This window comes from Acomys russatus, chromosome 9, assembly GCF_903995435.1.
Source record: "Acomys russatus chromosome 9, mAcoRus1.1, whole genome shotgun sequence".
Classification (NCBI taxonomy): Eukaryota; Metazoa; Chordata; class Mammalia; order Rodentia; family Muridae; genus Acomys; species Acomys russatus.
This window is the reverse complement of record NC_067145.1, coordinates 35,896,720-35,910,686: the sequence shown is the minus strand read 5'-3', so window position 1 is coordinate 35,910,686 and position 13,967 is coordinate 35,896,720. Positions and strand designations below refer to the sequence as shown.

The following is a 13,967-nucleotide window of genomic DNA, read 5'->3' as shown; positions in this document are numbered from 1 at the left end:
GATAATCAATTGCTGTTTTCCTTGAGAAAGATTGTTTCTTAGTTGCTTGTAGTTCCTTGTGTAAGGTTGAGGCTTGGCATGCCTGTTGGTGCTGTCCTTGTTTGGTCAGTCATACTGTTGAGACTTTCTGGGTGTAGCTTCTGACAGTAGCAGGAAACAGTAACGAAAGACTCTTTCCAAGTGGCCGGTGTTTTCCTCTGACCTCTTCCTTCCCAAGTGACTGGGGAACCTCTCACAGGCACCACCACTCTGGGGATCGGGCTTTTAATGCCGAGACTTTTGGAGACTCCAGACCCAAGTGTCCCAGGCTGTCATGTTCCCTCTCTCTGGGCTTTGCTTTTCTTCGTGTCTATAGGCCCCTTCAATCAGAAACTCACTCTCGCAAAAGCCTAACCTTACTGTAAAGGTGTTATCAACAATACTTGATTCAAAAGCCTGTGGCTCACAAGGTTACATAAAGAAGTTACTCTAATCTAAATGCCCCCGGATACATGGAACACACCCAGGGCCTCCCGGAAGGAGATCTGGCCAGCCCCCAGGCTGCCTGCCCTGAGAGTCACACAGGGGGCAAGGGCCAGGTCCCAGCAGCATCTCCGGCAAGACAGCTACTGGGGAGGGCATGGAGCAGTTCTTCGTTTCTGTGGGGTTGCTTGTGTGCCTGGTCGGCCTGGTGAAGTGCATAAGGTTCTCCCAGTACCTGTTCCTGAGCTTCTGCAAGGCTCTACCAAGGTCTTTCCTGCGATCGATGGGACAATGGGCAGGTAAGAGGACTCCTGAGTCTTGCTGATTTGATAACCCTGTTTCGTATTCTTATGTCCCAGAGTGCCTGTGTGACTTCACATAAAATGTAATGGGTGGAACTAGAAAATCAAGGGATGGGTCAGGAGAGGGTCGGGGAGACTGCCCCTCAGCTCATACCCGTGAGTCTGTTACTTTGTTAATCTTCTTCTTTTTGCAGTTTTTCTGATTAATAAATAAATAAATAAATAAGGCAGAAATACCTGGGTCCTCATCTATGTATTTCCAAACCCTGGGCTGGTATGCTTCTATTTTATTAAAAGGTGTTTTTAAAAAATTGAAATCCAAATAGTTTTTTTTTAAATGCATTTTATGCCCTTATTCACTAAACTTGGCAGCTTTGTAAACTTTGTCATGGATTTTTCTTTAAGTGATCATATGAGAAATTGTTTAGGATGAGCCTATCGATTTCTAGCTGATGCTTCTTACACTTTATGATGTGTGTGCACATGTGTACATATGTATGCATGTGTGTGTGTGTGTGTGTGTATATGATTTGTGTGCACATGCGTTTCATGCCACCTGAACCTGCATGTTCCCCAAAGAGCAGTTAAGATGCAGTCAGAAACTCTGTAGCTTCAAAGTGAAAAGTATAATGTTAGCTTGTTTGTGAGTCAAGAATGAATAACATTATCACGAGCAAATATGTGATGTCTTCAGACACAGACAAACCAGGGAGGGAACAGATTTCAAGCAGGGACCAAGAAACTCCAGTAACAAGGCTGGAAAATACCCAGAGAGAGTATACTGAAATCCATGATCAATAAACTTAGATCTTTTTGTTAATTAAAAAAAAAAAAAAAAAAAGGATTTTAGCCCAGTATGGTGGCACACGCCTGTGACTCCAGCACTCAGGAGGCAGAGGTAGGTAATATCTGTGAGTATGAGGCCAGCCTGGTCTACAAAGAGTGTCTAGGCCAGCCAAGGCTACACAGAGAGACAAGAGCAGTTAAGATGCAGTCAGAAACTCTGTGGCTTCAAAGTGAAAAAGTATAATGTTAGCTTGTTTATTTGTCTCAAGAAACAAACAAACAAAAAAAGGACTTTAAATTAGCATTTAAATAAGTGTGACCTAAAAAAAAAAAAAAACAAGTGTGCCCTTTAATTGTTGGTGCTAAGGTCAGTTGCAGGTATATGTGTAGTTAATGGTGAAAGTTGGATTTGTGATAATCTGTCTCCAATTTTGGGAATGAAGGGCTTGAAGGCCTGTGAGACTGCTGGGTACTAGTAGACAGTGGAATTGAGGATTAACCCTCCAAGGTCGTCTAGTCCCCCCTACCCCACCCCCCCCCACACACACATTCCTGTGTCTGCTTTGCTAGGTTTGCTATCTTCCACAGGCATTGAGGGCTGCTGACCTATGGGGTGGAGGAGGGAAGGGACCAGACTTCACTTCTCAGAAGGAACTCTGCAGCGTTCTTAGGGTGACCACTGAGCAGGGGTGAAGCAATAACAGGGTACAGGCTTGCCCTTGAGGTGCTAAGGTTGCACTGCTTCAAGCCTTAAGAAGCCTGAATAAAATACTTGTTGGCTTCACAGTATGTTTTTCTAGACTCATAGATCCTTCCAAACCCACATATACAACCTCAAACCAAAAAAACAAAAACAAAAACAAAAAACCAAAACCCTCCCTTTCCAGTGTTCTGTCTGTCAGGGTTACCAAAGACTGGAACTTTGGAGTAAGGGCAGTGTGGCTTTGCAGAATTGGGATTCCTGGGTGGAGATGTATGTCGCTGTCAGAAAGACGTGCGTGAAGATGCATTCTGTTGCTTCAAGACTGTCCCTGTTTCTTGCAGTGATCACTGGAGCAGGCGATGGCATCGGGAAAGCATATTCATTTGAGGTGAGGTGGCTGGTTTTTGTGGTGTGGATTTTGGAGACCAGGTCTTGCCAGGTCTCACAGGCTGACCTCAAAGGGATCTCCTGCCTTAGCGTTCTAAGTAGCTGAGACTACAGGTGAGTTCTGCCAGCCTCCCTCTGAAGCTGTCCTCTAGGCAATAGTCCTTCCCTTGTTTTTATGAGACATTGATACCACCTATCACTTTCCTGAGTGTAAAATTTATAGACAGTCATTTACAAAGTAAAATATGTTTAATATGAGAGTACTCTTTTAAAAAATACCCATAATCTCATCCTCTAGACATTTAAAAAAATAAAGATTTAGTGTTTGTGTATGCATGCCACTTGTGTAGCCAGAAGAGGGATACCAGATCCCTTGGAGCTGGTGTTACAGGTGGTTATGAGCCACACTTTGGTGTTAGGGACCAAACCCTGGTCTTCTGGAAGGGCAGCGACTGCTTGTAACCACAGAGCCATCTCTCTGGATGCTGTCTAACCCTAGCCAGCAAACTTGGGACACTCAAAGGTGCCTGGGCCTCCCTTTAGACTTTATGGATTTATGGAGCATTTGGTGTTTTCTGGTTGTAATTGTACCTTAGTATCTAGATATTTTAATGCACCCTTAAAAATGTAGCCTGGCATGGTGGTATACACCTTTAATCCTAGCACTGGGAGTGCAAAAGCAGGATGATATCTGTGAGTTCAAGGCCAGCCTGGTCTAGAGAGTGAGATCCTGTCTCAAAATCAATCATCAATCAATCAATCAACCTTTTATTTGTCCCATACAAATAGGGGAAGTGCTGGTTCAAAAGTTATTTTTATGGACTAGGTGTATCATATATTTTGTTTCAAAGCATTGGGGTGTTGGGGGCACAGAGACAGGGAAGTCTCTCAGGCAAGCTGACTAACTAGACTAGACAATCAGTGATGTCTGGGTTCAGCAAGAGATGCTGCCTCGGAAAATCAACCGGAGAATGACTGCTGAAGACACTTTATGTAAACTTCACGCACATGCACCAACATGCATACTAGCCTGCGTACACATGTGGGCTCATGCACATTTAAACACTCACACACACCACACAAGATAGTTGGGGTTTTTTTGTTTGTTTGTTTTGGGGTTTTTTGTTTTGTTTTGTTTTCTGGTTTGGGGTTTTTTGTTTTTTGTTTGTTTGTTGTTGTTGTTGTTGCTGTTGTTGGGGGGGGGTTGGGTGGTTTTTTTGGGTTTTGTTTGTTTGTTTTTGATTTTTCAAGACAATGTTTCTCTGTGTAGCCTTGGCTGTCCTGGATTGGCTTTGTAGACCAAACTGGCCTTGAACCCACAGAGATCCACCTGCCTCTGCCTCCAAAGTGCTGGGATTAAAGGCATGTGCCATCACCGCCCAGCCACCACACAAAACAGTGTGTATTTATAAAAAAAAAAAAAAAAAAAAAAAAATCCTAAAACGACAAGGAGAGGAGTAAGTCTCCTAAACAAGGAAGACAGACGGATGCTCTGAACTTGTCAATTTCCCTCAAATTTCTTTCAAACCTCATGTTTCACATATCATTATTTTTTAAAGTCATATTTAGCTCTTAGAATTTTCTTTTATCAAAAATATTATATTAAATTTTATTTATTAAAAGCCAGGTGTGGTGGTGCACGCCTTTAATCCCAGCACTCAGGAGGCAGAGGCAGGTGGATCGATGTGCCTTCAAGGCCAGCCTGGTCTACAAATCGAGTCCAAGACAGCTAAGGCTACACAGAGAGGCCCAGTTTTGAAAACTCACAACAAATTTTTTTTCACATTTACTTATTTATTTGTGTGTGTGTGTGTGTGTGTGTGTGTGTGTGTGTGTGTATGTGCGCGCGCGCGCGCGTGCGTGCATGTAGAGATCAGAGGGCAGCTGCAGACTCAATTTTCTCCTCCACTAAGTGGATCCTTCAGATTGAACTAGGGTCATTGAACTTGGTGGCAAGTGCCTTACTCATTGAGCTGTTTGTCCAGCTGTACAAAATATTATTTTTAAGAGGCAATGTAATATTCTGTCAAATGAAGGCCTGTAACTCAGCCGGGTTTTTTTGTTTTTGTTTTTGTTTTTTTGTTTTTTTCTCTCACTGAAAATTTTAGATTAAATTTCTGAGTTTTCTTCATTCTTTATAAAACTGGAAACACCTGTCAGTGAATGTGGATGGTGGAGACTGTGACCATAGTGAAGGACGCGTGGTCTCAGTGGGCTCTAGGGAGTCATGGTAAGCCCTGCCATCCTAACCAGTCCCTCACATGTCGCCATAAGCTGGGTGGCCTGGACAGCTCATAACCTACAGTGCTAGAGGCTCCAATGGATGCTCACTCTTCATCCTGGTTTACAGACAGCAAACTTCTCAGTAGACCCCCAGGACACAAGCTCTCCAGGCCTATTCTATGGGTCCTAACCCCTCCACAAGGCCTTTACCCCCGGTGAGCTAACCTACAGCATGTGAAGACCTCGCCTTTGGCTGTTTTCACAGTCAGGGCTACGATTTCAATACGTAAGTTTTGAAGGGGCGCAAATATTCAGTGTCTATGAAGACTCTACTCAACCACAGAATGGAACCCCTATCTCTCCATCCCAGAGGTGAGAGGCATAGTAAACCACACTGTGTGCTATGACAGCGATAGGTGTCCTGGAGCCCTTCTATATACACTCTGGGGCGTGACACATCTTGTGAACACCATTTAAGAAGTTCCAGGTGCTGGCAACAGAACATCTGTGCCCAGTTTCCACCCCAGGAGGAAAATGTCTGGCCTTTGGTCTCTGAGTTCCTCATACTTACTCTAAGTCTTATAAGGATGCCCTTACAAGCAGTATTGGCTGGTCCTTGGTAGATGATGATGGTCACATTTGAGTGTAGAGAGCGGAAAGAGGGCTCAGCAGTGTGGCCTCCTGTTACCAAAAACTGGGAAAGAAAGGCTGATGTGCTGGCTCAGCAGGTAAAGGCATTTGATGCCCAACCTGGAACCTGACCTCAATCCCAATATGCATGTGCCCTCTCTGTCTGTCCGTCCGTCTGTCTGTCTGTCTGTCTGTCTGTCCCCCCCCCCTCTTTCTCTCTCTGACACACACACATGCCCAACACTACGCACACACATACACACACACATACACAAACATTCCACCTCATACCTACCACACATACACACACCCTACCCCACACTACCCCATACCACACACACACACACACACACACACACACACACACACACACTACCCCCCCACCATCCCTACCCCATACAACACCCACCACACATTCTAAATATAATACAATATTTAGTCAGAATGCAGCCCCTCTCACTGCTGTAACTTGAAGCTTGACTTTCCCCTAAAGGCATGTTTGTGGGGCTCCTGGGAGGCTACTGTGAACTTTCATAGACCCAGAAGGGAACTGAGTTCTGATGTGTCAGTAATGCCCTGCTGCCCCAAAGTGAGCAGCTTTCCACTGCTGGGTTTGCTCACTACAGGTCCACAGCAAAGGGGTCACTGGCCACTGATAGGAACTCCTGTAACCTGGGCCAAAATAAACCTTGCTGCCTTTTAAGCTGTTTATCTCAAGCATTTTGTCACACTTTCAGGAAAATGACACATACTGTATCACCTTCTCATAATGCTTTCCTAGTTCGGATCAGGTTTCTGGAGAGGCCCAAAATCACCCACCATTCATGGCCTTAACCTCTGAGCTCTGGATCGCTGAGCTACTTGAATTCTTTCAGATTTCTCTTTCTTTCCTTGAATCCACATTGAACTTACTTTTCTTGGTACTTGGAGGAGATCCCAAGTCAAAGCGGCCATCACTTTCTTTACTGTCTTATACAGCATAGATCAGGAGTTAGGAGCTGGGGGCTGGGCAGCCATGTCAGCCTCACCCTGGCAGGGTGTGCTGACTCTGGCAGATGAAGTGATGCATCATCCCAGGCTTCTGAGTCACGGCCAGCACCAGGACCATGCTGGCATGCTGTACCATCCTTGACTAATTCTTGCTTTGTTCTTCTGTTCCTTCATATTTCCTGTCCTTTTACAAAATTAATTAAGTATTTTCCTGGGCTCCCAGCCTTCCCTCAGGCAGCGTCTCCCCGTTCCTGAGAGTCCAGTCTCCTCTGCTAACTGCTGCTCCCAGGAAAGATGTTTAGTGTGGGGTGGTCTAGACCCCATGTCTGAGAACCGGCCAGATGTGCAGGTAGTCCGTGCTTGCCTCTGACCATCACTGGCAGAATCCATGTCACCTGGGTGTCTGTAAGGGTTAAACAGGGTGAGGAGCACAGAATGCTACATAGAGAACACTTTCTAAGTTTAGCTTCTATTTGTATTGAAAGTTTAAATTGTGTTTTCTAGGACTGGAAAGGCGATTCATCCATTAAGAGCGCTTGCTATTTTTTGCCACGGACTTGAGTTTGGTTCCCAGCACTGACATGGTGGCTCAGGAATATCTGTAACTCTAGTTCAGGGGGACTCAGGGGATCGGGTGCCCTCTTCTGGCCTCTACGGGCATTGCATGCACATGGTGCACAGAAAAACCACACAGGCAAAATACCCATGCACATAAAATAAATAAATAAATAAATGAAATTTAAAATTTCCAGACTTTTCTTTCACATTCTCTCTACCCCCTCTCTCGTCTCCTCTCTATTTCTCATTGGAGACTTTGTTAGGGTTCTCTAGAGAAACAGTTCGATTACGGAAGGAGGGAGGAGAGACAGAGAGTGGAAGTGAGAGCAAGAGCAGAGTCTGTATGTTTGGGGAGAGACGGATCACTTTTTAAAAAGGAATTGGTTCAAATTTTTCTAGAAGGTGGTGTATTCCAGATCTGAAGGGTAGAATGGTAGTCTGCAGATCTGGGCATGAGGTTCACTCACACTGAGGAGGACAAATACTTAAGGTAAAATCTTCTGATTTTGTTATTTCCAACTGAAATACACATTGACATGCCAACCCTGGCGGGACACACCTGTAATTCCAGCCCTTGGGAAGTAGATGCACAAGTTGCTTTCAGCTCCATAGCAAATTTGAGGTCATCCTAGGCTACATAAGACCCTGTTTCAACAGACCAACAAATAAAAATCAAAAGACAATAATAAAAGAAACACAGACATAGTCACCCATTGACAGATGCATGCCACATGCCTGGGTACCATGATCTATCCAGATTGACACATGGAACAAGCCATCATGGAGAAGATGACTGAGATGTGTTCTCCTTCTGTTATTTCTATCTCACCATGTCTCACGTCTCTTTAGTCACTTCTTCTCTGATTTGAGAACTTCTGTTTTTGTTTTTGAGTTTTTTTGGGGGGGGAAAGGCGGGGGAGGAGAGGAGGCAGGGGCAGGTTTGTAGACAAAGTCTTCCGTTGGCTTTTCTTCACTCTCTAACTTCTGGGTTTATCTGTCATTCTTGAAGGGTAGTTTTGCTGGGTATAGGATTTGCAGCTAACAATGCCTTCTTTTCAGCACTTGAAAAAGACTGTGTTGCTTGGCTTCAGTCTTCAGTTCCAAGGATATGTCTGACAGATTTTGAGTTGCCTTTCCATTGTTTCTCATTGGCTTCCTTCAGTGTGTTTTCTTTGTGTTTAGTTGCCAGAATTGTAGTTCTGACATGTCTTGCCATAACTCTCTGTGATGTTATTCGGCCTGAGGGAGGTCCATTCAGCCTCTTGTCATGTAGTTGGAAGTTGTCCTCTATTGCTTCTTTGAATACCGTTTTGATCCTCTCCTCTTGGCTCCTTCTGGTGCCTCAGGGACATGCTTGCTAGTCTACCTCCCCTGCTCCAGGGTATCTTTCCTCTGTTGCTTAGATTAAGATAATTTTGCCTGGGGCATGGTGGAGCACACCTTTAATTCCAGTGCTTTAATCCCAGGAGGCAGAGGCAAATGGATCACTGTGAGTTCAAGGCCAGCCTTGTCTACAAAGCGAGTCCAAGACAGCCAAGGCTATACAGAGAAACCCTGTCTGGAAAAAATAAAAAATAAAAAATAAATAAAAATTTAAAAAATAGTAATAATAATAAAAGAAAAAAAGAGAAGAAATTTTTGATTCATTACACTCTGCTATTAAGCTCATCCACTGATTAAAATTGCCGAGGCAAAAATAGTGATGCACATTTGTAATCCTACTACCCTGAAAATAGAGGCGGGAGGATCAGGAGTTCAAGACCATCATAATGAGTTTTGCACTTCCACTGAAAGCCTCTTCCTCCTTACTACCCCTGGGTCACAGCTGCATGTTCAGCACCCTAATCACATCAAGCTTTGTTTTTGTCTGAGGCCATAGTTCTTTTTCTAAGGTGTGTATTTGAAATGTGGTAATTATGACTGGTGTGTGTGTGTGTGTCTGTGTGTGTGTGCTGACTACTGTAGGTATGTGTGGAGGCTAGCAGTTGGTGTCATGTGTCCTACTCTGTAGTCCTACATGTTAGCAGTTTTGTTTCCCTACACTCCATATACTACTGTTGATCTTGGCATTTTTGGATGTCAAAATGTATCATAGAAATAAAGGGCTTGGGGCTAGAGAGATAGCTCAGTGGTTGAGAGCACTGACTGTTCTTCCTAAGAGCTAGGTTCAGCCCCTGCACTCATGCGGTGGCTCAGCTTTCAAAGGCTGTGACACCTTCTTCTGGACCCAATGAACACCCGTACGCACATGATGCAGACATGTCAGCAAAAAATGCACACACATAAAATAACGTTCAAAAGTTAAGACAAGAAAGAAAAGACAAAGCAGGTTTGAAGATAGTCAAGAACATTTTTATAACTCTGGCAAAAAGCAGATGGACTCTGGAAGGTTGTGTTCCGGCTGCCTGTATCGGTGCTCTCTTCCAGCAGTCTTTCTGACCTAGATAATTGCTTCCTCTAATGGAGTTCCTGAAATACAAAGCAAACTATTTACTTGTCTGTATTATAGAAATGTTATCATATGTATGTATATATGTGTATGTTTGTGTGTATGTGTGTATGTCTGTATGTGTGTGTATGTCTATTTGTGTGTATGTATATGTGTGTTTGTGTGTGTGTGTGTATGTATGTATGTATGTATGTATGTATGTATGTATGTATGTATGTATTTTGAGACAAGGTCTCTGTTTGAACCTGGAGCTAGCTAGTTAGTTCTGCAGACCCACCTGTCTCTGCCTCCCCGGGTGGGTCTTGGATTACAGATGTTCATTGCCATGCGAGGGCTGGGAATTCAACTCCTTGTACTTGCACAGACAGCAGGGCACCTTCCCCACAGAGCCTTCTCCCAGCCCCTGCCTAAACACCCTCACTAACTCTCTTGTTAGGCTTCCTCCGTTCTGATCCTTTGATCAGAGAAAATGAGCTTCCTTGGGATTTGGTTGGTATTTCTGATTTTATCTGAGCTCCAGCTTAATTAAATAACTCTGGAAATTTCAAGGTAGCGCTTAATGGCAGAGATGGGGAAATGTGCTTCTCCGGCTCTCCCTCTTTCTGGAAGCCTATTCTGTGCACATTTTAGCTTAATCCACATTCATCTTCAAAGCGGTCGGAGAGGGTTTTCCTCTTGTTAAAGGAATTTCAAGTATCAACCAAAGCAGGTGGCGGGGGCAGGGCAGACCAAAAAACAACAACAACAAAACCCTCGGAAGGGCAAGGCTGGGAGGTTCAGGGTGGGCTTCCACCTCTGAGGCCCTTGCCCCCTCGTCTGCACCTGAATTCCAGCCCTGTCTTCTATTCTCTGCCACACAGAGGAAGCCCTGTCTTGCTCGCACCACCGGGTGTAGATTAACAGCCACAAGCACCTTTCTTGACCCAGGCCCCCATTCAAGCCTGCGACTGCTGCAGAGATCCAGGACCGGTGGGCAGTGCATTCTGGGAAAGGCCTTGCCTCTTGGGGCTTAACTCTCTGAAAGGGGGCTGAAGACCCGCATATGGAGCCTGTCAGGCCAGACTTTCTCAGAATAAGATTGAGTCCTGCTTGAGCAGACAAAGGAGACAATGCCGCCCAGACAGCACAGTGCTGTCTGAGCCCCTTTTGGCCCGGACCACTTCACATGCTGCGTGGAAACCCTCTCCAGGAAAAGGCGCCACCAAGGAGAGGCTGGAGCCCACAGGCAAAGAGCACCCTTTGTACTGAAAATGCAAATTGTTTTCCATTTAATGGACAACTTCCCCTTCAGGAAGCCAGTGAAGTGAACTAGGAGACAAAAGTCCTTCATTCCTAAGTCACCTTTGTGACAGATTCCAACTCTCCAAATGGTGGGGGTGGGGATTCCGTATGGCACCATCAGCCCAGAAATGCCATAGCACCGGGTTCATGGATTTTCCTTCTAACTAATATTTTATTTTTAAAACTGCTTGGTGAAATCCTATTTTAAGTTACATTTCCCAGAAGAATAGTGATGGTTCTGTGTATGTTTTTGATTGGAAGAGATATAAAAGAAAACAGCAGAAAAACTCATATACATAAACTAAAAACAAATAAATCTTTCTCTTAAAAGAAAAAAGAAAACTCCTAATTATATGTTGAAGATAATGGCTGACCGTAGCAAAGAGCCTTGATACCGCTCAGAAGGTTCTTAGACTTGCATGCTCTCCTGTCTAGAGGCCTGGTCAGTGTCCTTCCTTCTGGTCCCCACTGCAGCCTTGCACCGAAGCTCTTCAGTCTGCCCTGAGTAAAGAGAAGTGGAGAGAAACCAGCACGCATGCCAGATTTTCCAGGGTTGGTTTCTCACCTTCTCTTGACAGAGAACCAGGCCCCTTAAAGGCTGCAGCACGGTGCCTCATCACATGCCCGGGAGAGCACAAGCATTGTAAGAACCTCTAGTGTCTGCATTTACCCCTTAGGTTTAGCGTCTGTCCACTGAACAGCAGTGAGGGCCCTGTGTCCCTATACCCTGCTTTCAGCTTCACCCCCCCTCCACCCCACTCAGTGCCTGCCCCCATGCTGCTGTGCCCTGGCTGTGCTAGAACTCACTCTGTAGACCAGGCTGGCTTCAAACTCAGAGATCCACTTGCCTCTGCCTCCTGAGTTCTGGGAATAAAAGCATGCTTAACTTTGATTTATTTTTAGGGGTGTTTTGTTTTGTTTTGAAAGATTTATTTATTTATTTATTTATTTATGTATTCAGTGTTCTGCCTGCATGTACACCTGCACACCAGAAGAGGGCACCAGATCTCATTATAGATGGTTGTGAACCACTATGTGGTTGCTGGGAATTGAACTCAGGACCTTTGGAAGAGCAGCCAGGGCTCTTTAACTTCTGAGCTATCTCTCCAGCCGTCAACTTTGATTTTTTTTGGAGGGATATCCTAAAGAGACTATTTTCCTTCAGAAGGCTGGATACTTACAGTAGTCAGATAACATACAGCAAAATAACCTAGTTTTCAAACCATCCTAAGCCATGCATGTAAGAGACTCACAGGAGGCCAAAAGAGCTGAACCTTATATAGGGCATAAGGAGATAGGGACTGGGCCTTCAGGGAGAAGAGAGATGGTGCAGGAAATCAGGGATACAGATGAGGGTTTCCCACAAAGCACCCATCATGGTGCCCCTGGGCCAATGTCACACTGTAACCTGTCTGTGTGTATGTAACACAAGAAAAGCCTGTGCCTCCATTCTATGTCTCCTTTATGAATGTTTATGTGTGTGTTATGTTTGTGTGTATTCATGTACACATGAACGTCCCTGGAGCTGGAGTGACAGGCAGTTGTAGCCACCCAATGTATGTGCTGGGAACCAAGCTCCCATCCTCTGCAGGAGTAGGTGCACTCCTAACCACTGAGCCATCTCACCAGCCCCTTGGTTTGTTTTGCTTTGTTTTGTTTTGTTTAATAATTACTTAATCATTTTGCTTATTCTTACAAGAGGACATCTTTTCGAAATGTTTATTTTCAAAGGTCTGCAGCTTCTCTGAGTAGCCAACCCAAAGTATGTGACAGAGTATGTTTAGTGTGCTATTCGACTCTTCTCTCTCTGGGGAGCTGTGACCCGTAGCACAGAGACATGTGGGCAGCCTTGCTCTTCATAAAGGGTCTCAGGGAAGCTGCAAGCCTGTTGCCAGCCCTTAAGGATGGGCATTGAAGTTAACTTCAGTTGTTTTTGTTGTGTGTGTGTGTATGTGTGTGTGTATGTGTGTGTTACAGTGCCAGCCAAGAATACCACCTTATTAGGAAGCCTGCTTAGCTAGGCTAGTATTGACCTTTCATATTGGATTCTACTGCCAGTTTGTTCTTTATGAGACTGATATGATCTGATGCCACCCAAGAGAAGCTGAGGTGTCGTATTCACCAGACTGTAGCCTGAAATAGTATAGTGTCCGCTTTTTGTCACATTGATGTATATTCTTGGTTGATGATAGCCATAGAATTCCAGAAGGAAAAAAAAAAAAACACTAGGCAAGGTCATTTATTTTCTTTCTCCTTATCTAGGCGGTTTGAGGGCTCCTCCCTAGCATCTAGGAGGGCTCCCCACACAGTGTGGTAGACAAGAACAGTCACCATTCTGAAAGCGAAGTTCCTGGTGGCTGCAGGAAACAGCCCAGAGACCATTCTTGCATTAAAGTCACCAAGACAAGGAAAAGCATTGTCTTGCCCCGGCCTTGGAGATCATCACCTCTTTCCCTTGCTCCATATAGGTCTGTCTTATCCCAGCAGGGAGTTCATAATATCCACTCTGTGTCGCTCTAGCTGCCCCAAGCCCCAGTTTACCTTTTCCGTCTGGCCTCGTTTTAAAAGTTCATCCGTGCTGAAGGTGGCCCTCTGACTTTTCAGTGTTGTAGAGCACCGTTATTACTCTATAGTAGCATCCCAGTGCGCCCCAATTTAGTTACGGTTTCATCAGTCAGCAGACACCATGTTTTCCCCTTACGTCTGTCCCTGTCTCCTAGAGGACAGACAGGCAAGTGGACAGCATCCATGAGAAGAGAACTGCCGAGTCATGGGCCGTGTTTCCTGATGGTCAGCACTCTTAAACGATGGTGTTTGTTCTCCAGAGAGCCTAAAGTGTCAAGGTTATAGGCACTACATAAAAAGAGAGAACTTGGCCTCCTTTTATTCTTTTAAAGGATTATGCAATTTCGGAATGATTGGGGTTTTTTGCAATGTTTGTTAGAGTTTACCAGGAGGATAATCTGTGCTTGGAATTCTCTTTGTGGGACAATTTAAGATACTTGTTTATAGTCTTATTGCCTTATTTTATTTTATTTTTTGTTTTTTGAGACAGTGTTTCTCTGTGCAGCCCTGGCTGTTCTGGAACTCACTTTGTAGACCAGACTGGCCTCAAATTCACAGAGATCTGCCTGCTTCTACCTCCAGAGTGCTGGGATTAAAGGTGTATGCTACCACCCCCCCGACTTGTTTTTGT

At 44.7% G+C, this 13,967-nt stretch overlaps 1 protein-coding gene across 1 annotated transcript in view; it reads left to right on the top strand.

Annotated features, from left to right (window-relative positions):
• The first annotated feature begins 616 nt into the window (after nt 1–616).
• Hsd17b3 (hydroxysteroid 17-beta dehydrogenase 3) overlaps nt 617–13,967 on the top strand; it is a 38,316-nt gene continuing 24,965 nt past the window's right edge. The window contains exons 1-2 of the mRNA XM_051150890.1: nt 617–761; nt 2,595–2,641. Of these exons, the coding sequence (XP_051006847.1) occupies nt 620–761; nt 2,595–2,641 (189 nt within the window). The 5' untranslated portion in view covers nt 617–619. The remainder of the gene's footprint in view (nt 762–2,594; nt 2,642–13,967) is intronic.